This window comes from Scyliorhinus torazame, chromosome 6 (assembly GCF_047496885.1).
Source record: "Scyliorhinus torazame isolate Kashiwa2021f chromosome 6, sScyTor2.1, whole genome shotgun sequence".
Classification (NCBI taxonomy): domain Eukaryota; kingdom Metazoa; phylum Chordata; class Chondrichthyes; order Carcharhiniformes; family Scyliorhinidae; genus Scyliorhinus; species Scyliorhinus torazame.
This window is the reverse complement of record NC_092712.1, coordinates 278,742,216-278,768,401: the sequence shown is the minus strand read 5'-3', so window position 1 is coordinate 278,768,401 and position 26,186 is coordinate 278,742,216. Positions and strand designations below refer to the sequence as shown.

Below are 26,186 nucleotides of genomic sequence, written 5' to 3'. Positions count from 1 at the left end.
TGAGAGGAACTGGCTGCTGCTGGCGGTGAGAGGAACTGGCTGCTGGTGGGGATGAGAGGAACTGGCTGCTGGTGGGGGTGAGGAACTGGCTGCTGTGGGGGTGAGAGGTACTGGCTACTGGTGGGGGTGAGAGGAACTGGCTGCTGGTGGGCGGTGAGAGGTATTAGCTGCTGATGGAGGTGAGAGGAACTGGCTGCTGTGGGGGTGAGAGGTACTGGCTGCTGAAGGGGGGGTGAGGAACTGGCTGCTGGTGGGGGTGAGAGGTATTGGCTGCTGATGGGGGGTTGAGGAACTGGCTGCTGATGGGGTGGTGAGGAACTGGCTGCTGGTGGGGGTGAGGAACTGGCTGCTGGTGGGGGTGAGAGGAACTGGCTGCTGGTGGGGGGTGAGAGGAACTGGCTGCTGGTGGGGGTGAGAGGTAATGGCTGCTGGTGGTCAGGGTGAGAGATATTGGCTGCTGATGGAGGTGAGAGGAACTGGCTGCTGTGGGGGTGAGAGGTACTGGCTGCTGGAGGGGGGGGGTGAGGAACTGGCTGCTGGTGGGGGGTTGATGAACTGGCTGCTGGTGGGGGTGAGAGGAATTGGCTGCTGGTGGGGGGGTGAGGAACTGGCTGCTGGTGGGGTGGTGGAACTGGCTGCTGGTGGGGTGGTGAGGAACTGGCTGCTGGTGGGGGGTGAGAAATTGGCTGCTGGTGGGGGGGATGTGGAACTGGCTGCTGGTGGGGGTGGGAGGTACTGGCTGCTGGTGGGGGTGTGAGGGAGTGGCTGCTGGTGGGAGGGGTGAGGAACTGGCTGCTGGTGGGGGGGATGAGGAACTGGCTGCTGGTGGGGGTGGGAGGTACTGGCTGCTGGTGGGGGTGTGAGGGAGTGGCTGCTGGTGGGGGGGGGGTGAGGAACTGGCTGCTGGTGGGGGTGGGAGGTACTGGCTGCTGGTGGGGGTGTGAGGGAGTGGCTGCTCCCGAATGCGTTCCAGACCTTCCATTTTCCCTCTGCCTTTGGTTTGAAAATTGCAAACTGCTTCTGCAAAGACTGTTAATGAACTCCACAACGGGTTTCTGGCTCTTCCCGTCCTGCCTTTGGAAGTTGTATCACATTCTGGAGGTATCAGCATCCACTCACCAATGCCTGTTGTGATCATGATTTTCAATGCCTGTCTGCTACCAACCTCGGCCTTGTGGGCTTTAAAAAATCCAGCCCTGGAATAACTAGGGCTCTCTGCATTAGTGCGAAGAAGACTAATACTGGATGTATAATGATGAGGTGTTTTTATTTCAGTAAACAGGGAAAATCGAGTTCCCCGGTTGGTGAGACCATAATTACAGGGCATAAGTTGAGGGTCATCACCAAAAGAATGAAGGGTGAAGTTAAGGGCATGGCCAGCATCTGTGGTGGAAGAAGAATCATTATGAGTTTATGCAAGTGTCAGACTAAGATTTAAAAAAAGATTTGAAAGGCGAAGGAAACCTGACTAAGTGGGTAGCCCTTTTGTAGAGCCCGACCCAAGTGTGATGATTCAAATGGGATCCTCCTGTGCTGTAAAATTCTAATGCAAGTATATTTGAAAATCTACTCAAATGTTATTCTTGTAGTGTGAGATGGTCGGTCTTGCACATTGAATTATTGTCACTTTATGCCACATAATTATTATAAAATATATTTATATAATTTGTAGTCTCCTCCAAAGCCTCTCAACAACTTCTTGTTGTGTTGTGAATCCCATGGAGGCATGGCCGAATAGATTTCTCATCACATTCAGTGCAAAATAAAACTGACGGTTGCTCAAATCATAGTGGGGTTGGAAGGTGTACTACAATAACTGCATTTTATTTAATTCTACAAAAAAATCCTCTCATTCTAAATCTCATTTGTTTCAGAATTTGAGTCCCTGCTATTTCAAAGGTTTTTCCAATCCTCACTGTTATCCTTGTACAACTTCAACAATTCTCTCCAGTTTCCTCCATTTATCTGACACTATTTTAGTGAATCTGATGGCAAATTATTTTTAATTTTTTTTTTTCAAATTTAGTGTACCCAATTATTTTTTTCAAATTAAGGGGCAATTTAGTGTGGGCAGTCCACCTAACCTGCACATCTTTGGGTTGTTGGGGGTGAAACCCACACAGAACTTACTTTAAATATGTATTTTACCTTTATTCATTTGCCCATCTGCAATGTATTCTTGATGTGGTTTACTACATATTGTGCATGATAATTTATTTTCCCATTTGTTCAGTTTGAAGCTTTCCCTCCAGTCCCTGTTTATCCTCATTAATTTAATACAATGTTGCCCACATCAAAGACTCTCTCTTCACATTAATTAATCAATAGGACAAGTACTTAGAAACAATGCAAACACATCAAAGGCCACTCTGAGAACTGATAATCCTGGAGACAAAACAGTTCAGTACACTATCTTTGAAATTTAAAAGAGTAAATTGATATTGTCTTTTGCTTTCTCATTTCAGTTTCTTTACAATAGTCCAATTCACTTTTCTTCTTCAGTTTTGTCCACGGATTATTTATGTTTATTCCATGTTCACTGCTTTGGTGAACTCTCTCTTGTAACGCTGTTTTATCAATTGCCCAAATCTCATTTAACCTTCAAACTGCTGGGATTTCAAGAGTATGTACTAACATCTGACATTGTTTTTGTGAGTGAAAGTTTCCCTACACGTGCATTAGATCATTTAATTCAGGCATTGTCAAACTGGGGGGTGATGCACGATCAATTGCACAAAGACTAAAGTTGGGTACAACTGTGGCTTTATTACAGTCAGGTGCATGGCCTCTTGCTGCAGCTGGCGAAATGGCAGGGCACTGGAGGTCATGCACATTTATACAGTTCTCCGTGGGCAGAGCCAGCCAGCAGGAGCTACTGGTGAACCTGTAGTGCAGGTCCTACCTTACATCTCCTATTACAGTGGTTCACCACAGGGGGCGCGGCCCGCGGGTGGGTTGTGGGCGGGTGTCGGGAGGGTCGTGGAGCCGTCCGTCACGGCGCTCCCGATCGCGCAAATCCACGCGCAACAGCCAGCTTTTAATAATGCTGGCTGTAAGCAGCCTTCAAAATCGCCAGGAAGAGATTTTAAAAAGTCGGCCGCACTGCGCATGCGTGTCCGATCATCGGTGCGCATGCGCAAAATGCGCATTCACACCGATGATTGGGCACGCATGCCCAGTGTGGCAGCATTTGTTTTTATATGGTCGCAGCCTTTTCTTTTCCAAGTTCGGGGGACAAAGGGACCATTGGGGCCAAAGGGACCCAAAACCATTTCCTCCTTTTTTGTCAGCAACAAACAAGGTAAGCGAAAATGGTGGGTAGCGCAGGTCGACCGACGTGAGTCGGGAAGGTCGGCCGGCGTGGGTCGCGAAGGTCGGCCGGCATGGGTCATGAAGGTCAGCCGGTGTGGGTCGCGAAGGTCGGCCAGGTTGGGTCCCGAAGGTTGGCTGGTTGGTAAAAATGGGTCCCCGGAAAAAAAGTTTGAAAAACACTGATTTAATTCATCAAATCTTGGATTCACTCCCACACTAAGTATGCCTTTTGGGAATTCAATTTATTTTTAACATTTACTCATTCTTTGACGGTGTCAGTGGCCAAAATCAGCATTTAATGCCCATCTAGTTTACCTTGAGAAAATAGCAATGAGCCACCTTCTTGAATTGCTAGTCCATGTGGTGAAGGTACGTACTCTCATAGTGGAATTAGGTAGAGAGTTCCAGAATTTTGACCCCAGCAACCATGAAGGGAATGACAATCTATGTCCAACTTAGGATGGTATTGGTGATGTTGTCAAAGAAGCCTTAGTGAGTTGCTGCAGTGCCACTTGATGATACACACTGCAGCCATGGTGCACCAATGGTGGAACGAGTAAATGTTTAAGGTGGTGGCTGGAGTGCCAATAAAACTGCTTTGTCCTGGATGGTGTCAAGTTTTAAAATGTTTTTAGAGCTGCATTCATCAAAATAAGTGAAAAGTATTTGGTTACACACTTGATTTCTGACTTGTGTGTGATGGAAAGGCTTTGGGGAGTCAAGAGGTAAGATACTTGCCAGAGGATGCCCAGTCTCTAACCTGCACTTGAAACCATAGTATTTATGTGGCTGGTCCAGTTAAGTTTCTGGTCAATGATGACATGTTGTGATGTTGGGGGATTTGACATTGGTTATGCTATTGGATGTCAAGGGGAGGTGGTAAGACTTCTGGGAGATCGTCAATTTATGTGGTATGAATGTTACTTACCACTTCTTAATCCAAGCCAGGTCTTCTGGCATGCAGGCAGACTGCTTCTTTATCTGAGGAGTTCTGAATGGAACTGAACATTGCAATCACCAGCAAAAAAAACCCCACATCTACTTTTGATGGAAGGAAGGTAATTAATGAAGCAGCTTAAGGTCCTTGGGCCTAGGAGACTGCCCTAAGAAGCTTGAACATCAATGTCTTGGGCTAAAACAATTGGCCTTCAACAACCACAACCATCTTCCTTTATGTGAGGTATGACTCCAGCCAATAGATAATTTCCCCCCAGGATAGGATTCCTTGGTGCCAAATTCCTTGGTCCCACCAGAGACATGGGCAACACGGTAGCACAGTGGTTAGCACAGTTGCTTCACAGCTCCAGGGTCCCAGGTTTGATTCCCGGCTTGGATCACTGTCTGTGCGGAGTCTGCACGTTCTCCCCATATCTCCGGGTGCTCTGGTTTCCTCCCACAGTCCAAAGATGTGCAGGTTAGGTGGGTTGGCTATGCTAAATTGTCTTTAGTGTCCAAAAAGGTTGGGTCAGGTGGGGTTACAGGGATAGGGTGGAGGTGTGGGCTTAGGTAGGGTGCTCTTTCCAAGGCCGGTGCAGACTCGATGAGCCGAATGGCCTCCTGCACTGTAAATTCTATGATTCTCTATGATTTCGTCAATTGCTGATCTTTTGCCTAACATCATGATTCCTTTTGTCATTAGTTATTCCTGCCTTACATCCTATCACAGATCACATTCCACCATTCCTTGCCTCTGTACTTGCTTCAAAGCTGTCACATCTTTAAATTATCAGAGAATCCCTACAGGTAAAGAGTATATTTGGCCCATCGAGTCTGCACCGATGCTCTGAAAGAGCACCTTCCCGAGGACCACTCCCCAACCCTATCCCTGTAACCCCATAACCCCACCTAACACTTTGGACACGAAAGGGCAATTTAGCCTGGCCAATCCACCTAATCTGCATATCTTTGGACTGTTAGAGGAAACTGAAGCACCCAGAGGAAACTAGAGACATGGGAAAAATGTGCAAACACCACACAAACAGTTGAACACAGACAATGCCTGTGACAGAATCGAACCCGGGTCCCTGGTGCTGTGAGGCTGCAGTGCTAACCACTGTGCCACCTTTTTCCAGTTCTGATGAAATGTTGGGCGCGATTCTCCAAAGATTTCTAAGTGTTGTAGCGAGCAGGAATTGCTGTGAGCTTCCTGGCACTCGGCCCAGTGAGGCCGGCAACATAATTCAACGTTAATCAGTCCACTTAACAAGCCCTCATGGGCTTCTCGCCGCAAGGCCCACCAGCTGATTCGGCGGGACCGTGCTCGCCAGCTCCCGCTAGCAAGGTCAAGCAGCACTTCAGCTGCAATTGCTCAGTCAACCCTAGCCAGCTTTCAACAAGGGAGGCTGCTGGATGTTGTGGAGGCCAGCACTGCTAGGGTGGCGACCACAGTGGAGGACCTGGTGCATGACGCTGGCACCATTAGTGAAGGTGTCCAGGGTGTCACGCAGTGGGCGATGGTCATGGCTGAGGGTCTCTGCAGAATGTCTGATGTCGCCCAGTACCAGGCTGACCTTGATGAGGTTCTGCGGGACATGTTCCGCTCAAACAAATTGAACATTGTTTGGCGCTGGCGGTTCTAATTTTTATCCTCACCTGCCATTCACCGGCCTTGTTACATAGAATTTACAGTGCAGAAGGAGGCCATTCAGCCCATCGAGACTGCACCAGCTCTTGGAAAGAGCACCCTACACAAGGTCAACATCTCCACCCGATCCCCATCACCCAGTAACCCCACCCAACACTAAGGGCAATTTTGGACACTAAGGGCAATTTATCATGGCCAATCCACCTAACCTGCACATCTTTGGACTGTGGGAGGAAACCGGAGCACCCGGAGGAAACCCACGCACACACGGGGAGGATGTGCAGACTCCGCACAGACAGTGACCCAAGCCGGAATCGAACCTGGGACCCTGGAGCTGTGAAGCAATTGTGCTATCCACAATGCTACCGTGCTGCCCGTTACGCTTGAGCGAGAGCATAATGAGGCCGGATGATCACACCCGTAAACTCTGTTAATGTCTCCGGAGATGCTGCCTGCCTTACTAGGTATTTCCAGTATTTTTATTCCAAATTTCCAACATCTGTAATAATTTGCTTTTGTTTTATTCATAGTGGTTGAGGAATAAATGTTGGTGAGACCAGCAGAAGGTGTCCCTTGCCCTCCTATTAATGCCATGAAAACTTTTACATCCACTAAAAGCATTGGATTACCCAGGGGATGGGACACAGCTCTGGGGACATGTCAATGGCCGGAGGGTGGGTGGTGCCAAAGAGACAGGGGGTGCCTGGAGAGATGGGCCAAGGGATGAGGTCAGCATGCATTGTGGAAGAAAGTGACAGAGCATTGGATTAAAGTTTCATCCAAAATTTGGTCCCTTCAACAGGACAACAGTCCTTCAGTATTTTTCAGAAATGCCAATATATAGAATAAACTCAAGGCTCAAACCCATGACCTTTTGGCTGGTTTTGAGCCCCATTTCTATAACAATTAGGATTAATCATTACGAGTTTCATGATTCAAAATCTGCAACAGATGATGAAAAAAAGCTATTCTACAAATCCTAATAATTACTCACAATTCTCTTGGGTTAGACTTTTTTGAAACAGGATATTTAAATATGTAAAAAAAACTCCCCCATGTGAAGTGCATTTTTAAAATCTGTGAACAATAGGATTCACACATGTTAGCAACACTGGGCATCCACTGCGTTTTGAACGGCTGTTAGGTAATTTGGACATTCTGAATTCTCCCTCTGTGTACCCGAACAGGTGTCGGAATATGGCGACTGGGGGCTTTTCACAGTAACTTCATTGCAATGTAAGCCTACTTGTGACAATAAAGATTACCATTGTTATTAGCACTGCAAAGAGATTTTTCTCTGAATGCTTGCCCGGAAGATTATACAAGACATTCATTTCAATATATAAATTCTGCTCAAAAATAGTTTAAATAGAATTTTCCTTAATTTATCTCCTCATAATTGTCTAGGTTAGATTGAAATAAGATAGGGTTTTGCTATATTCAAACCATATAATCTTCTATACATAAGCGGAGGTCTTGTGGCCTTTAAGTCCAGAGGAGGTTCACAAGAATGATCCCTGGAATGAAGAGCTTGACGTAAGAGGAATGGTTGAGGACTCTGGGTCTGTACTCATTGAAGTTTAGAAGGATGAGGGGCGGATCTTATTGAAACTTACAGGATACTGCAAGGCCTGGATAGAGTGGACGTGGCGAGGATGTTTCCCCTTATAGGAAAAACTAGAAGCAGAGAACACAATCTCAGACTAAAGCGACGATCCTTTAAAACAGAGATGAGGAGGAATTTCTTCAGCCAGATGGTGGTGTATCTGCGGAACTCTTTGCCGCAGAAAACTGTGGAGGCCAAATCACTGAGTGGGGTTAAGACAGAGATAGATAGGTTCTTGATTAATAAGGGGATCAGGGGTTATGGGGAGAAGGCAGGAGAATGCGGATGAGAAAATATCAGCCATGATTGAATGGCGGAGCAGACTCGATGGGCCGAGTGGCCTAATTCTGCTCCTATGTCTTATGGTGTTATAAGTCCAATATAATTTGGATATGTTAACATTTCAATGGTTTAAAATCACTCCTTGCCGGCAGTGAAAATATGGATTTAGAAGTGGAAACAGAGTGCCCACCATTCCTGAGCTGATTGATGGTAAAGCATTTGAAACATTTTCCCTGACTTTGGGTGTTAAATGTAGCAATTGTTATCGGCCCTCAGAAGAAATGATACAAGACGTTCCCAAGTGACCGACGTCACAAAGCACTGAATTATGACGCGGAAGTAGGGTTACCTTGGGAACGAGTGGGGGCTGGATAGCGGAACGCGAGGAATGACAGGTGGAGGGAGGTTCGTCATGGAGGAGTTGGAGACTGCGGCAGTTCTGCAGAAGTGACGAGTGGGAAAAGCACCTCGGTACCGACCGCACGGCATAAACCTGCCTTGACTGCGCTTATGGGCACCCTCAGTGCAATTTAGCAGCCCCCCTCGTATGTGTCTTCCATGGCAGTTCGGGGACACTGTCGCCAACTATACTGCCCACTTTCAACCTCCGTCTCTGCGGGTGGGAGGAAAGGACTTTAAACGACGCTCGCCCGCTTCTCGCAGTCGCCGGCCACCGGAGGTTGCCAGGGATGCTGGAATCAATCCGAGTAACCGGTACGTGTCACTTCCTGTACTGCGGGGAAATGGGGCAAAATAATTCTTATTAGTGAGCGAGCAGAGCTGGGAGATTTGGTCGGTCCAGTCGCTGCTTGGTCGATTTAAGGGGGGGGGATCTGAAATCACATTCGTCGCATTGCAGTTACAGTTGAGGTGACGGGCCAATAATATGCCATTGATTTCATTCATTTCCATTTGTGAGAATGTGCTTATTGCTTGATTTTACAGCAGGGACTCTTGGGGGCGGGGGAGGAGGGGGTTGTTTACGAACGTCGAATATGTTTTTAAAGAAAATGTGTGTGCCTGCTGCTGAGATTTCTGCACGATACCATCTGATTTAAACGCAATGGGCAGTTTGTTGTGTTCCAAGATGATAAAGTGGGTCAATAATGGCCAGTTGGTATTTTAAAAGAATCAGTCATTTACGGCTCATCAAGACTAAGCCAGCTCTCCGCAGAGCAATCCGGTCAGTCCCAAGTTTATTTATTTCAAGCATCCAAAGCAATTTCCTTTTGAAATCATTGTTTGTTTCTGCTTCCACTACTTTGCTGGACAGATACTTCCAGGTCATTGCCACTCCGGTTCTTCCTCGCATTTCCTCCTGCATCTCTTGCCCAAAGTCTTAAATCTATGTCTGCTCATCCTTATCTCATCAGTTTTTCCTTGTCTTCCTTATCTAATACCGTCATGTTCTTGTACACCTCTTATCAACACTCCTAAAACTTCTTTGCTCTAAGGAGAACCACAGCAGCTTTCAAACCTAACCTTGTAACTACCATCCCCCCACCCAAACTTCCTTGCTCCAAGGAGAATAACAGCAACTTTCCAACCAAACCACCATCCCATCCCTGGAACCATTCTCTCTTCTGCACCTCTCTCAAAGAGCATCATATTTGTGGTAAACCACTGTTGCACCTGTATTAGGTGATGTACAGTAGGACCTGTACTACAGGTTCGCCGGTAGTCCCTCCCTGCTGGCTCCGCCCAGCAGGCAGGGTATAAATATGCGTGTCCTCCAGCCAGAAGCCATTTCGCCAGCTGCTGTGGGAGGCCACACATCTGATAGCAATAAAGCCTCAGTTGGATTCAACTATCGTCTTTGTTCAATTGATCGTGCCTCAACATCTTTCCTAAAGTGTGGTGACCAGGGCTGTATTCATTATATAAATAAAGATTGGTTCTGTAAATACGTAACTTGGTGTGATACTGATCCTCACAAGACAGGATTGGCACAAATTCAGTCTCCTGTCGGTGCTGTTGGCTGATCTCAGCTGTGTTGGTGGAGTCGGTGAAGAAATTCATCTGCATACCCACTCTTGTCACTGTTCAGTGACCACTACTACAGTTCAAACATGACGATCCAGCTCTGTTATGATGCTCGCTTTGTTTTACTCCAGCAATGGTCATCCATTTACTTTGGAGCTGTAGCCAAACCAGGGGAAGAGAGCATCATCATTTGTAGATCTCTCTGTGACCTCTGCAATATTGTCTGGATTAAATATGTGTACCAACTGTGGGCAGTTCAGATCTGTTCATGAAATATCTAATTTGTTTACATAATTATTGCTATGCTTGGTGTGGTATTTGACAACAAGACGGGCTTGGATTTGCACCATCATTAAGACTTCCACCTCTGACTCCCTCCCTGATGCCCCTCATCTGCTGCTGACATTCATAAATGACTTTGTTACCTCTAGACTTTCACCAGAAAGTTGGACCCATACAGTCCTTCTAATTAAAATTTTTCCAAATGACATAACCATTTTCATATGCATTAATCATACCAGATTATAATATTGGAATCAACTGTACTGCAGTATTACCAAAAATATTTTTCTGATAGAGTTAAAGACATTCTTTGTTTAATTTTTATTTAGTCTTTACTAAGTGTACCCATCTGGGATGGCTACTTCCAGAATACAAAATGGATGCTCGCAATGAATGTAGGGAACTATGGACAATGTTAAGAAAGCAAGCAGGCACAGAACCTGTATGCGTATTGAGAAGGCAGCTCCCAGACAAGACTGAAACTGTAGGTCAATTAACGTATTGATGGCTCATCTCCGGGAACAAAGGAAAGACACTCAAGCAACCGATCTAGCTCCAGACACCACGGCGCCAGTTCCCCAAACCGAAAGCATAAACAAAGCCAGGCCAACAGCCACCTAGGACACGCCCAGCCATCAGGGCACCCACCCCTTTATTGGTCAAGATCAATACCAGTTATCAAGATACTGCCCAATTAATTGGGGCCAAGTTTAAGGCCTGCCCAAAAGTGCGCAAAGCCCCTCCGGGTATAAGAGGAAATCCCCAAGAGAGAATCGCTCTTGGATTTGGCTTTCAAAGCGGAGAGACCCACCCACCAGCTGCACCAGAAACAAGTAAGTCCAAGGTCAACACTTGCTACCAGACGGACGACCTTGGCTGTTCTCCTGTACCACTTCGAACCCAACAACCTCCAATCCGAACAATGGCCATTGTTCCTCTGACTGAGTGGGCACCCAAAGCTAAGTATAGGCGTTGGCGTTAGAGATAGTTTAGTTTGTAGTACTTTGTGCATGAGTAGATATTACTGTGTGTGTAAATAAATAGTATTGACTTTGAACTAACTAACTGGTGTATTGGCTCTTTGATCAGTATTCGGGTTTGAACCTTGTGGCGGTATCGAGAGCGACTCTAAAGCAAACATAATTAGGATTAAGGAAGGCGACTATATTGACCGCCACATTCATAACCAGAGAAACAGAGCAACATAAGTAGGACAGAACACATTGGTAGAGTACTTCATTGTCTCTGGGAATTTGGTGAGTGAGGGAATTACATGGGTTGACCTTTTTCTAAATCTTATCCAGCTTTGCATTTAGCATGCAACTTTAACCTTAACTCGTTTTTTTCATGGTGTTAGACAGTGCTCAACAAACTGCCTGCTGTTGGCAGATGTTCAGTTAATTGGGTGATTCGTTAGAATTGATCAGCAGGAGCTGTTTCCTTGGCAATGCCAGCCATGTGGATGAGTTCAGAGAGCATATTCAAAATAGTTTTTAAGTTATGACCCAACCACAACTTATGGTTATATTTTAGACCAGATAATGTGCAATGAGACAGGCTCAGTTAATGATCTCATAGTAAAGAAACCTCTACGCAATCATAACATGTGGAAATTTCACATTCAGTTTGAGTGTTTCTGATCGGAGTCAGAAACTAGTGTCTTAAATATTAAGTAAAAAATCACATAGGTACAAAGACAAAGTTGCCAATGTAGACTGTAAAAATAGGTTAAAATGTGTGGTAGAGAGGAATGGCAGACATACAAGGAGATATCTCATAACTCTCATCAAAGATATATGAGCCGGGGCAGCACGGTGGCATTGTGGATAGCACAATTGCTTCACAGCTCCAGGGTCCCATGTTCGATTCCGGCTTGGGTCACTGTCTGTGCGGAGTCTGCACGTTCTCCCCGTGTGTGCATGGGTTTCCTCCGGGTGCTCCGGTTTCCTCCCACAGTCCAAAGATGTGCAGGTTAGGTGGATTGCCCATGATAAATTGCCCTTAGTGTTGGGTGGGGTTACTGGGTTATGGGGATAGGGTGGAGGTGTTGACCTTTGGTAGGCTGCTCTTTCCAAGAGCCGGTGCAGACCCGATGGGCCGAATGGCCTACTTCTGCACTGTAAATTCTATGATCTATGATATATTCCATTGAAAAAGAAAGTATCTATAAGAATAATGATTCATCCATGCCCGACTAAGCTTTGTGATAGGCCAGAAGTATGGGAACATTTTAGAAACCAGCAAAGGATGACAAAAAAATTAATAGAGGGAGAAATTAGAATGGGAGTAAACAAGCAAGAAATATTAAAAAGGCCAGTAAGAGCTTCAATAAAAGTGAAAGTTGGTCCCTTAGAGGATCTGACTGCAGAATTATTAATGGGAAACAAGGAAATGGCAGATACTTTGAACACTTGTATTGGATCTGTCTTTGTGGACATAGGAGGGAATCTAATTGTGGAGCCAGAGGAAATGGGCGAGGTACTAAATGAGTACTTTGCATCAGTATTGAACAACGAGAAGGACTTGATGGATGTTGAGTCCAGGGTAGGGTGTGTAGATATTCTGGGTCATGTCGATATCAAAAAGGAGGAGGTGTTGGTCCACAGGGCCTGATGGGATCTACCCCAGATTACTGAGTGAGGCAAGGGAGGAGATTGCTAGGGCCTTGACCAAAATCTTTGTATCCTTATTGGCTACACGTGAGGTTCCAGAGAACTGGATAATAGCCAATGTTGTTTCTTTGTTTAAGAAGGGATAATCCAGGAAACTATAGGCCAGTTAGCCTTACTTTCGTCAGTGGTAGGGAAATTATTAGAGAAGATTCTTAGGGACAGGATTTATTCACATTTGGAAACAAATGGACTTATTAGCGAAAGGCAGCATGGTTTTGTGAAGTGAAGGTCGTGTCTCACTAACTTGATTGAGTTTTTTGAGGAAGTGACAAAGATGATTGATGAAGGAAGGTCAGTGGATGTTGTCTACATGGACTTCAATAAAGCCTTTGACAAGGTCCCTCATGGCAGAATGATATAAAAGGTGAAGTCACACAGGATCAGCGGTGAGCTGGCAAGATGGTTAAAGAACTGGCTCGTTCATAGAAGACAGAGGGTAGTGGCCGAAGGGTACCTTTCTGAATGGAAGGCTGTGAATAAGGGATCAGTGCTGTAATCTTTGTTGCCTCATAATATATATAAATGATTTGGAGGAAAATGAAGCGGGTCTGATTAGTAATTTTGCGGATGACACAAAGATTGGTGGAGTTGCGGATAGTCAAGAGGATTCAGCAGGATATAGATTGGTTGTAGACTTGGGCGGAGAAATGGTAGATGGAGTTTAATCTGGACAAATGTGAGGGAATGCATTTTGGAAGGTATAATCCAGGTGGGAAATATACAGTAAATGGCAGAACCCTCAGGAGTATTGACAGGCAGAGAGATCTGGGTGTACAGGTCCATAGATCACTGAAAGTGGCAACGCAGGTGGATAAGGTAGTCAATAAAGCGTACGGCATGCTTGCCTTCATCGGTCGGAGCATTGAATATAAAAATTGGCAAGTCATGCTGCTGCTGTACAGAACCTTAGGCCACATTTGGAATATTGCGTACAATTCTGGTTGGCACACTACCAGAAAGATGTGGATGTTTTGGAGAGGGTACAGAAGAGGTTTGCCAGGGTGTTGCCTGGTCGGGGGGTATTAGCTATGAAGAGAGGTTGGATAAACTCGGATTGTTTTCACTAGAACGATGGAGATTGAGGCACGACCTGTTAGAGGTTTACAAAATTATATGGCATGGACAGAGTGGATAGTCAGACATTATTTCCTAGGGCAGAAAAATCAATTTTTAGGGGACATTGGTTTAAAGTGCGAGGGGGAAAGTTTAGAGGAGATATGCGAGGCAAGTTTCTCTTACACAGATGGTGGTGAGTGCCTCGAATGCGCTGCCGGGAGAGGTGGTGTACACAGATATGATAGAGGTATCTTGACAATTACATGAATAGGATGGAAATGGAGGGATACAGACCCCAGAAGTGCAGAAGGTTTTAGTTTAGATAGGCATCATGATCGGCCCAGACGTGGAGGGCCGAAGGGCCTGTTCCAGTGCTGTACTTTTCTTTGGTTCTAAACATTAAAAACATCCCAAGAATAACAGAAAAGAAAGAGAGGAATCTAAATCACTATCACTGGAAGAAAGGTACTAAGAAAACTAATGCAATTAAAGGCTGAAAGTCCCCTTAAGAGGTTACTACACAAGATAAAAGTTCATGATGTTGAGGGTAATGCAATAGCATGGATAGAGGATTGGCTAATTAACCATAGGGGAGATGGACGAATGATCCAGAGACCCAGGCTAGTGTTCTGGGGACATGGGTTCAAATCCCACCAAGGCAACTGGTGGAATTTGAATTCACTTAAAAATCTGGAATTGAAAGCTAATCTCAGTAATTGTGTCCATGAAGCTATCTTTGATTGTCATAGAAACCCATCCATCAGTTTCACTAATTTCCTTTAGTGAAAGAAATCTGCTGTTCTTACACCTGGTTTGATCTTCATGTGACCCCAGACCCATGGCCTATCCTCTGAAATGGTCTAGCAAGCTACTTGGTTGAAGGGAAATTAAGGATGGCAACAAATGCTGACGTTAGAGAAACTCCCAAGTTTGTGAAGACTTCTTCACTCTAATATAATCCCTCCATCAGTGCTGGTTGACTCTTCTCTATATACCCATCTGAGTATAATAAACTCATCAATGTTCAGCATCTGGTATTTAATATCCATCAACAGAACTCAATGGATGCCAACAGATTTCCCTTTAAAAATTAAATTGATGTTCAAACAAAATTATTTATTAAAAAAAATATAAAATGATAATGCATGTTATATTATCAATCCTTCGTATACCTGGTATTTCCTCCTTGCTTGAAAGCAGCAACATTTTAAGGTTACAACATGAAAATGTCCATGTTCTTATAATCCATTCTAGAACAAGGCATCTTTCATTGGGGGTTTCCAACAATTTCTTTAGACCTGCAGTTCTTCTGCTGAAGCAGTCCAACGACTTGCATTTTTGAAAGCTCCTTTTCCAACATCTTCTTCGCGAGATCAATGCTCAACCTCTTTTCCGTAACACTGTCGAATGGACATTGTCTCAGAGTGAATGATTATCTATACAACATTCTATAGGCATGTTTTTCTCCACATACCCTTTATGTAAGAATTCCGTTAAAATACAGGGCTATATTTGTCACTTTCTTCCCACGAAAAATATAATGAATCCTGCTATACTCGAATAATTATTGAGAAGGTTAGCATGTGAGACATCACTAAAACAACTAATTTCATCCCTTTGGATCACCTGGATCTTAAAATCTGAGAGTACATTCTTCTAAACATAATTACTTCAATGGGAGCGATTCTCCGGCAAAATTTCCAAGTGTGATAGCGAGCGGGAATTGGCGCGAGCTTCCCAGCACACAGCCCAGCGAAACCGACAATGCAATTCAACGGTAATTGGTCCACTTAACGAGGCCTCATGGGCTTCTCGTCACAAATAACACCTCGACAGCTGATTTGCCGGCATTGCCAGCCCCCCGCTAACAAGGTCGAGCAGCACTTAAACTGCACTTGCTCAGCCAATCCCAGCCAGCTCGCAATAATGGCGCCGAGGAGACCAGCCTCAACCTTCGGGACACTGACCTGTGAAGGCTCCTGAACGCGGTGGAGACCAGGAGGGATGTCCTATTCCCCTGGGGGGTCGCGGAGGGCGAGCCACAAGGCAGCCAGTGCTGCCTGGGATGAGGTGACGGCAGCAGTCAGCTCCAACAGTATGACCTAAGAGGACTGGACAGCAGTGTAGGAAGAAGGTCAATGACCTACGCCGGGCAACATGAGTGAGTAGACACCAAGCACCCCCACCCTGCCTTCACCCCCCACCCCCCCTCCCACCACTGAACCACTCGTATGGCTAATGATGCTCTCTCTGTGTCTCCTCAGGAAAAACTCTCCCACAATCGGCGGTAGAGGGCCCAGACTGGCAGTGGTATGCCGGACATAAGAATTCTCGCCTCCTTCGAGGAGTGGGCCCTGGAGGTGACTGGTGCGACCGAGGACAGATCGGTCACGCGCATGGATGCTGGCGGATGCCGCGGAGGTGAGGAACCACCCGGGGAACCTGTCAAACGTGAGTAATGATTGCCTTACTGACTGACCCATCCCTCCCACTGACCACTTATCCATTCTCCTGCAGGTCCTGCAGCCGACGGAGCCGGCCCATCCCGGGTGGCCCCCTGTCCTGACTCTGAGGAGAACACCTTGGAGGAGTGCTACGAGGATGCCACCGTGGTCGCGTCACAGCTGTCATCCCCACTCTTCACCAGCATAGAAACACACTCCTCTGTTGGAAATATTAGTGGTCAGGCTTTTGGGGCACAATCTGGTGAGCACAACATTGCTGCTGATGCACTTCAGGTGGAGGCAGGAATCCCTAGGCGAGACAGCAGTCGGAGGTCTGCTGGATTCCAGGACCCAGCTGGATCCCAGCCTGATGCTGAGCCTCTGGAAATGGGTTACCCGGAGCTGATGGAGATGATAGGGAGAGGCTGGGATATTCAGAGGGAGATATCAGTGTCACTCCAGCAGATCCATAGCCGCTTGGAGGAGTCCCAGAAGTTATGGGCGCAGGAGATGGCGCCAGCAATGAGTGCCACTGAGGCCAACACTGCTCGGGTGCCGATCGCAGTGGAGAGCCTGGTGCATGATGTCGGCACCATGAGTGAACGTGTCCAAGGCTTCGCGCAGTTGGTGACAGCCATGGCTGAGGGTCTCGGCAGAATGTCCAACTCACTGGGAGATGCCACCCAGAACTAGCCAACCTTGATAAGGTTCTGCAGGGCATGTCCCGCTCTCAGATGGGCAAGAATGAGGCGCTGCAAAACTTGTACCTGTCGCAGGTGTTTATGCAGAACATGTCCCAGTCACTGAGAGCATCGCTGAGGGCATCGACGCAATGGTGCAGACACTGGGGAACTGCCAGGGCTGGCAGAGCCAGATGGTGCAGGAGCAGCTGGGGCTCGGACCAGCTGCCCCTCCATCCCAAGGTGAACCTCGGGGCCCTATGGGCACCCATCAGGAAGAAGGGGTGCTGGGTGCCAGGCCGGACCCAGCACATGGAGTGGCGACGGTGGCCACCAGATCCCCCGAGTTCCACCCCTCTGATTATTATTATCATGAGGCCGCGTCCCACAGCCAGTACAGGGTAGCACAACTGTGCATGTGCCGCCGAAAAGTGAACTGGGGCCCTTCGGCCCTAGAGCTCCCAGAGGACATCTGCCAGGGGCATCAAGGACCACGGGACGAGGTAAGTAGCTGACTGCCTCCACCTCGGGTGTGCATCCTGGGGAAACACCAAGATGTAGTGGTGGAGCTAGGAGTGCCAGGCACATTGAGGTTCACTAAGGGCACTGGAGTAGGGGTGGAGGGGGGAGGGGGGGGGGGGGGGGGTATTGTACAGCACATTAAACAACATTTTGCACAACCAGCATGATGCCTCTGTCCACCTTCTTCCGCAATGCTGACTGATTTCCAGACCCTTTGCATCTCTCCTGGCATCCCCCCTTTGGCGGCCACCCGTGCGGAGCGTCCTATATATGATAGCATGCATCAGGCCTGGTTTGTGTGTATAACCAGTTTAGTCGCCCAATTAAGCTTTTCAATTGATTTGCTTGTTCCTTTTGAGGGGATTTGACCTGATTTATCGGGATCCTATTAACATTCTGTATGCAAGACTGTTGAGTTAGGGTTATTTACAATCTAAAATGTCTAATGTCCAACCCTATCTACTTTTTAAAAAAAACAGAACTTCAACTTCCAACTTTTTATAAATTTTATTTTTCACAAATTGCCCAAATGTAACACATCCCCTCACAGGAAATCATCCACATGCATTAAGTAAATGCCTGCTGGTTTTCATTCATTGCACCAGTAATACATTGCTGGATTTTCTTTTAGATGATGACAACCAGCTTTTAGTAGGACAGACCTAGCTGAAAAATACCAGACCCTGGATGTATTGTTTAGCCCGTAAAGGCACGTTAGCCTCTATAATTTCCCCTCTTTCTCTGGCTTCCATTGGCAGCTTTAAGAATACTTTTCTTTGAAATGGTTCCCCATGCAAACTTGCTGCTTTGACTTCAATGGATTTGTATTCCCCTGAGCATGTTGCTAAAAGTGTTCGGAAAATCTCCAAACTTAATTTTCCAGCTTTTGGGAGTCGACAATAACTTCCTGGTCATCCAGTCATTCCTCAAATCCCTGAGCTACAAGTCAGGCCTTAAGCTTTGTGCTTACTATTGGGAAATAGTTTCTCTAAACATAGTCACCTAAGGGCCAATACTGACTGTCCTTGTCTGGCACCTCTGTGTAAACACCAAATTTTCACAGACTGTCATGGCTTTTTGTTTTGCCTCCTTTACCAATTTACCATCTAATTTGTTAGTAGCGAGAAGAGCTTCCCTATAATAGGGACTCTACTTGTGTTGTTCCTTGCCTGTTCTTTGGACCATGAACTTATTAAACAACATCCCTTACCAGACAATTACTAGTTGACCTGTCCCTTCTGAGACAAGACTTCCTGATCATTTCTTTGGGCGGTGTTCACTGTTAGACCCCTGTCTCAACTTGCACTACATTTCCTGGCTTTGCACATTTTTACTTCTTTCTGCCAATCCATAGGTCTGATGTTCTGCACCTTGTCTTGTGCATTCAGCTAGTTTTTGTATTTCTGTGTGGCTTTGCCTGTCCTTCCTACTATGGTGGCTTCCCTCCACTTACTTGCCTCTTCTGGCATATATGCCACCCTAGTTCAACTCTCAGAGGAGGTTTTTTTTGTGAAAAATGGCACTATCTGATCTTCACTATCACTTGGTTACTCTCAGTCAGCCCATTACCTGCCACAATTTGTTGTTCGCACATGTCTGGTGTGTGAAATGCATGATGCATCTTCAGTTGCCATCATCTGTTAAGGTTCTGCCAATGTGTAATCAGTGCCAGTAAATCACGTGGAAGCACTCAACAGGTTTATTACCATGTTCCAAGATTATAGTTTTGACATTCGGCTTATAATTTTTCCTGGGCCTCTACATTTTTTCTGCCCTTCTCTTTTATAATATGCCATGATCCCAGGATCAAAATTAATTTCTGATGGCTTGTTTCAATACCTCAAAATGCTCCCGATTGTTTTCAGAAACTCCCACCTTAATACATACTCTCCTCACTGCATGCATGGCATTCAAATGTTCTGCGAAAATTGAACCATGCCGGGAGAGAGTCCCATATTATTGAATGTATATTTGGGTTCCTGCCATAAGCTAATTGATAGGGGTTGTACCCATCAACCATCAAACTGTTGATATAATGTAAGTTTTATAGGAAGACAACATCCACCTTGTTTTGTTTAATAATTCTTGTTTATTTTTATTTTTATTATTATTTGTACTTCTATCTTTGTTATGTAAAAACGTTGGTTGGAAAAGCTTTAATAAAACACTTATTTTTTAAAAAACCACCTGGAGCACGTTTTTTTTTTTGCGTTCACTGGCCATGCTAGAACAGGTGTCAGTTGGTCAGCCAAGATTTTTCAGAGCATTTAATCAATCCCAGCGTGATTTGTCATGTATTCTATTGCTGAAAGGGCTTTTTGCTGCAATATTCACATTTTCACACATTCTCCTTGTTGGTATTTTTATTTATCTCCGTGAACTACAAGCCTTTCCCTTCTATCGATCAAATGACCACACAACCAGTTAGTTATTTCAAAGGATGGTTTATTTACATACACAAGAGTTATCTCAACATGCAAACACAATATCTACTACGAGTTAAACTACACCTATCAGCTACAATTACCTATACTTGACTTCAGGGCGACCGGCACTGTGCAAATGGATAAAGGCCTTTATCTGGATTTCACTTGGCTGGTTCGAAGAAAGTGTCTCTGTCTCTGCTGGGCTCATCCATCAGGTAGCGATCGTTGGTCTTGAACTTAACTGGCTGTTCCTGCTGCTATTGGGTGGCACAGGCCGGACCCAAGAGAGACAGAACACATGGCTGTGCTCTCTTTTATCCTTCTGGGATTTTGCGCTCCCTGGGGCGGTCCTTAACCTTGGACCCAATAGTTCGACAGGGCTCTGATCACTCTCTTCGATTTTGGCCAATAAAGGGGCGGGTGCCTTGGTAGCTGGGTGGGTCCTTAGCGATCATTGACCTTGGCAGTTGTGCTTTCTGAGCAAGGGAGTGGCGCTGATCAGTCTGTGGCTGTACCGGTTGCTTGATTGGAGGCCTATTGTCCTGGGAAAATGGGCCATTGAAATGTAAACGAGCGGGGGTTTCAGTCAGGTCTGGTTACCTGTGTTTTAGATACACATGGGCTGTGTATCTGTCTGAATCCTGGGTTGTCCTTTGCAGATGGCCACCTCAGATGGCTACATCCTGAATTCATCATTGACAAATTCTCCTTCGTAGCCCATTAAGAATTTAGCTAGTGCTCCCAGTCCCCTGCCTATTCTTCTTTCCATTTTATCAATAATAACTTTTTTCTTTGGCAAACATTGCCATTGACAGACTTTATCGAGTCGCTAGGTCTATAAAACATAAAAGAAAAATATTTTCTTCTTTATCCCATAATATGAAGTCCATCGCTATAACTGGTCTCGATGGCATTCTGCTGTACATTTTACAAATATCACATTTTACACTAATATCCTCGCCGAGTCTCGCGTGTTCCACATCCAATACTCATCTGCCTTTAACGGAATCTTCAACCTATCTCCAAAGGGATGGGAAAATTGACAATGTAGTTTGGTAATAATTGCCTTCTCTTTTAAAATCCTAACCCCAGCTGCCATTAATACCTCTTAACATTCTCTCTCCCTCCCTCCCTCTCTCTCTCTCGGTAATGGACCTTAAAGGAATACAATAATGTCCAGACTGTGTAAATTGCAAATCTGCAGATCCAAAAACAGTTGCCATGCTCCGTGTCCAATTTTGTTTGGGCCTTTTTTATTGAAGGCCTCTGTAGTGTTTGTGGTTTCTGTCTCTTTAAGACAGCACAGCCAAAAAAGACCATCTTATTTCAGGGACCAATGGGAATCAAGACTTAAGTGATCACCCCAGAGGATGGAGTTCTCTCTTGGGCAGATTACATCTAGCAGCCATGTAGTAAGCATATTTGGATTTGAAGCTGTACTCCAAGGCAGCTAGCTTAGTGCTGCAAAACCTCCAGTACCAAGTTACCCTTTATTAATAAATACTTTCTTGTTCCTAACCAAGCCTATGGAGATGGGGCGAGGGGGTGCTCTTTCAGAGGGTCGGTGCAGAATCAATGGGCCAGTTGGCCTCCTTCTGCACTGTAGGAATTCTGTGGTTCTATGGGAGGTGTTCAACTCTTGGGCTTTTAGCTTTGAAACAAGTCAATTTGTTATATGTCATTGGAGTTGAAAGGGGGAAATTGGCATTATCCTGCTTGCCCTTTTCCAGTTGCAGTCCTACCAATAGATCATTTGTGATATTTACTCTTGCTAGTTGGAGAGAGCTTATATGGAAGTGGCCCGCAAATGATAGAAAATTCATGCAAAGTTAAAATGAACCTTCCTGTTTTCTAATCCTTGCAGAAAAGCTTCGTTGGCCAGGGTTGGAGCTAGCCAAGAAATCGGTTCTATTGAATCCCACAGAAAATAATGACATGAGCCAAGCAGATCTCCAGCAAGTCTCGGTCGGCATTTTGAAGGAAATATTTGCAGGAAGTAATGGTTACAATGTCTTGTCGTCTAAGGGAGAGAAGAAACGTTCATCCACCAACCATCACAAAAAGCACCGAAAATCTGCCAAGCCATCGGCTGTGATGCGGTACAAGGAACGCCGGATTCCCAGCTCCTCTGTGCCACTGGTTGACAAGGAGTGGTGTCTTGGAAGCGGGCATACTGCATTGCTAATGGGCAGTTTAGTTGCTAGTGGTTCCAAATTTCCACTCGGCATATCTGTGGTAGGAAGTGGAATTGGTCTATCCCAAAGACCAAAAGGTAAGCTAAAAAGGCTTTATTTTTCAAGCCTGCAGAGGTCCAGTGTACCGGTTGGACAAGGGAAAGACAATGAAGGCACCACTCGTAGACTCTGCATCCTGACTGCTGTTAAGCCGTCAAATGTGGAGAAGGAAAAGATCAAATTCTTCAAGTCTGAGTTCACCTACAATCCACAGTTTGAATATGCCAATCCTGCTTTGCCCAATGTGTTAGCAAGACACAGTATTGCTTCAGAGAAGTTTCTTCTACAGGTACAGTCATGTTGAATTCATTGGTAATAAAGCTGTGCTTTAACAATAGAAAAAAGTAGATCTTCTCCCTGTGCTTGTATGTCTCTATTAAATTTTATTGCGCAGAGATATAGCATCATGGGCATTTTTCCCATTGTGTTCTGATGAACAAATGCACAAATCCCTATTCACATATGTCCCTGTTAAGCTGTTGGGCTGCTACAGTGAGTCAAAGCGTTTGGGAAAAGTGGTTAAAGCTACGATTTCAAGGGACCTTGTATCTATCTCATGTAAGGAAAGGATTTCCACTCTGAAGAATTACTTGCATTTATAAAGCACCTTTATATAGCATCTCAAAGGGCTTTACAAGCAATAACATTCTTGAAATGTGGTCACTGTTGCAATAAAGGGAAAATAGCAGATAATCTGCACACATCAAAGGGCTTGGTTTAACATCTCATCTGCAGGACATCATCTGCAACATTGCAACCAACACTCCCTCAGTACTGTGCTGGAGTGTCAGTTTAGATAATGTGCTTGATTCTCTGGAGTGGGACTGGGACTCACTGTCTTCTGACCTCTGTATTTTGTATCTATCTTCAGAGTAGAAGACACAGAAAGCGTCCCAACAATAGAGAATTAGGGGAGCAAGAGGGAGAGATGAACTTAAAACAACATGATCACGAGGAAAAAAAAGTACTTGAGAAAACTAATGGAACTAAATTATATTAGCGTGGATGGAGGATGACCTGCATCCTAGGGTCATAAATAAAGTGGCTGCAGAGATAATGGTTGCATTAATTGTTAGCTTCCAAAATTCCTTAGATTGTTGTGAGGTCACTGCTACAAATTTAATACCACTATTCAAAAAAAGGGAAGGAAGTTATATGCCAGTTAATCTAATATCTGTCATTGGGAAAATGCTAGAACTCGTCATTAAAGATGTAGGAGCAGGACATTGAGAAAATCATATACTACCAGGGTGGGTAAAGGGGAACAAATAGAGATAGTGTATTTAAATTTCCGAAAGACATTCAATAAGGTGCCACATAAAAGATTACTGCAGAAGATAAGAGCTCATGGTGTTCATAGAACCATAGAATCCCTACAGTGCATAGGAGACCATTCGGCCCATCAAGTCTGCAAACCTCAAACAACACTCCACCCAAGTCAACTCCCCCACCTTATCCCTGTAACCCCACCAAGCCTTTGGTTACTAAGGGGTAATTTAGCACGGCCAATCCACTTAATCTGCACATTTTTGGACTGTGGGAGGAAATTGGAGCACCTGGACTTCCTCCCGCAAGTCCCGAAAGACATGCTTGTTGGGTGAATTGGACATTCTGAATTCTCCCTGAACAGGCGTCATAGTGTGGCGACTAGGGAATTTTCACAGTAACTTAATTGCAGTGTTAATAGTGTTACTTGTGACACTAATACAGATTATTATCATTATTAACCGTGTTGTGGGTGATATATTAGCATGGAAGGAGGATTGACTAACGGATAAAGGGATCATTTTCAGAATGGCAAACTGTAACTGATGGAGTGCCACAGGGATCAGTGCTGGGGCCTCAAATATTTACGATATATATTCATGACTTGATGAAAGGATCAATTGTACTCTAGCCAAATTTGCTTATGAGACAGATAGGTAAGAAAGCAAGTTGTGAGGAGGATGCAAAGGAATACAGGTAGGTTAAGTGAGTGGGCAAAAGATACGCAGGAGTATAACGTGGGAAATTGTGAGGTCGCGTACTTTGGTGGGTAGACTGAAAAACAATTGGTGGGATTTCCGGACACCCAGTCGTGTGCTTCTCAGCAGCTGGAGGCTGCGTGCTGTTCGCTGGTGGCGGGGTTCGTTCGTCCCGCCACTGTCAATGGGAATTCCCATTGAAGCCACCCCACGTCATCGAGAAACCCATGGCAGGGGTGCACTGGCGCTAGGACCAGAGAATCCCGCTGGCATGAACGGCTGGAGAATTCCAGCCAGTATTATTGAAATAGGGACAGATTGCAGAATGCTGCAATGCAGAGCGATCTGGCTGTTCTGGTACATGAATTACAAAAATGTAATCGGGAAATGTAGATCTAGGAGGCGCAGCTTAAAAATAAGGAGTCTCCCAATTAAGATGGAGGTGGAGAGGTATTGCTTCTCTCAGGGTCATTATCCTTTGTAATTCCCTTCCATGTGAAATAGTGAAACAGTGGAGACTGGATCATTTAATATATTCAAGGCTGAGTTAGTTACATTTTTGGCTGACAAGGGAGTCAAGAAATTTGAGGGACAGGCAGGAAAGTGGAATGAAGGCCGCAATCAGATCAGCCAGGATTATATTGAATAGCGGTGCAGATTTGATGGGCCGAACAGCCTACTCTTCCTATTTCTCATGACCGTGTGAACTTATTATCTCATGCCCTCTCTGAGCTCACCTTGTCCAAGTGACCTACATTCTTTTCCCTCACTCCTATCCCCACTAAACTGCTGTTCATCTCGATTTCCCTCCTAGTTCCGTTAGGTGAATAGGATGTCGCTCTCTCCTTTAAATCTGCTGTCATAATCTCTCTCCTCAAATAGACCAACTTTGACCTTCTCTGTCCTTGCAAACTACCATCCCAGCTCCCTCCCTATCCTCTCCAGAGGCCTTGAACGTGATATCTCCTAAATCAAGTTCATATTTGACTATCTGCGCTCAGGTTTCTGCTCCTACTAGAGTACCAAAACAGCTCTTAACAAGGTCACAAATTACATCCTATGTGACTGCACCAAATATAAACTCCTCATCTTCTCGAGCTCTATGACTCAGTTGACCACAACATCCTCTGTCATCCAGCAGGGTGGAATGCTCTCACCAGGTCTATTCTTATCTAACTAATTTGTAGCCAGAGAATAACTTGCAGTGGCTTCCCTTCCTGAACTGTTAACTCTGGTGTCCTCCAAGGCACAGTGTTAGTTTTCACATGTATGCTAACAATGGGCCCACGGTGGCACAGTGGTTAGCACTGCTACCTCACAGCACTGGGGACCCGGGTTCATTTCCTGCCTTGGGTGATTGTGTGGAGTTTGCACTTTCTCCCCATGTCTGCATGGGTTTGCTCCAGGTGCTCCATTTCCTTCCACAGTCCAAAGATGTGCAGGTTAGGCTAATTGGGCATGATAACATTGCCCCTTAGCATCCAAAGATGTGTAGGTTAGGTTAAGGAGTTATTGGGATAGGGCGGGGAAGTGGGCTTTGGTGGAGGGCTCTTTAGAGGGTCGGTACAGACTTGATGGGCCGAATGGCCTCTTTCTGCACTGTAGGGATTCTAATAGATCGGGGTTTGTTGGCCAGTGCAGACACTATCCCGTAAAACTCTGTGGACAACAGCTGTACCTCTGCACCACTCTCTTGACTCCGCTGTTGCTAATTAATCAGATGCTTACCTGGTTTTCAGTACTGAATAAAGAGAAATTTCCTCCAATTCAGTATTGGGAAGACTGACAGCAATATTTTCAGTCCGCACTTCAAATTCAATTCCCTAACTGCTGAAACCGTCCATCGCCTTAGCAGCAGTCCGCGATTAAGCCAGTCTGTTTGCAAGCTTGATGTTATGTTTGATGCCGTGATGAACTTCCGACCTCGTTCACACCATCGCTAAGATGCCTATTGCTATCTCAGTAATATCACTCAACTTCGCTATTTTTCAGCTCATCTGATGAAACCCCCATCCATACTTTAGTCTCTGATAGGCTCAACTATTCCAACGTACTCCTGGCTGGCCTCCCATGGCCTCGTAAATTTGAGATCATCCAAACTTTGTTGCCCTTGTCTTAACTTGCAGCCAGTCCCATTTC

The 26,186-nt window shown here is 45.4% G+C and overlaps 1 protein-coding gene across 5 annotated transcripts in view; it reads left to right on the top strand.

Moving 5' to 3' along the window:
- Window positions 1-8,146: 8,146 nt before the first annotated feature.
- Window positions 8,147-26,186, top strand: part of LOC140425453 (putative tyrosine carboxypeptidase MATCAP2) — a 71,085-nt gene continuing 53,045 nt past the window's right edge. The window contains exons 1-3 of one of the 5 annotated variants that reach the window (XM_072509737.1): window positions 8,147-8,498; window positions 16,042-16,228; window positions 21,714-22,372. In XM_072509737.1, coding sequence (XP_072365838.1) covers window positions 16,090-16,228; window positions 21,714-22,372 — 798 coding nt within the window. In that variant the 5' untranslated portion in view covers window positions 8,147-8,498; window positions 16,042-16,089. Of the gene's footprint in view, window positions 8,499-8,550; window positions 8,655-16,041; window positions 16,229-21,713; window positions 22,373-26,186 lie in introns of those variants that run through there. The other 4 variants (XM_072509735.1, XM_072509736.1, XM_072509738.1 and 1 more) reach the window with 4 other exon arrangements.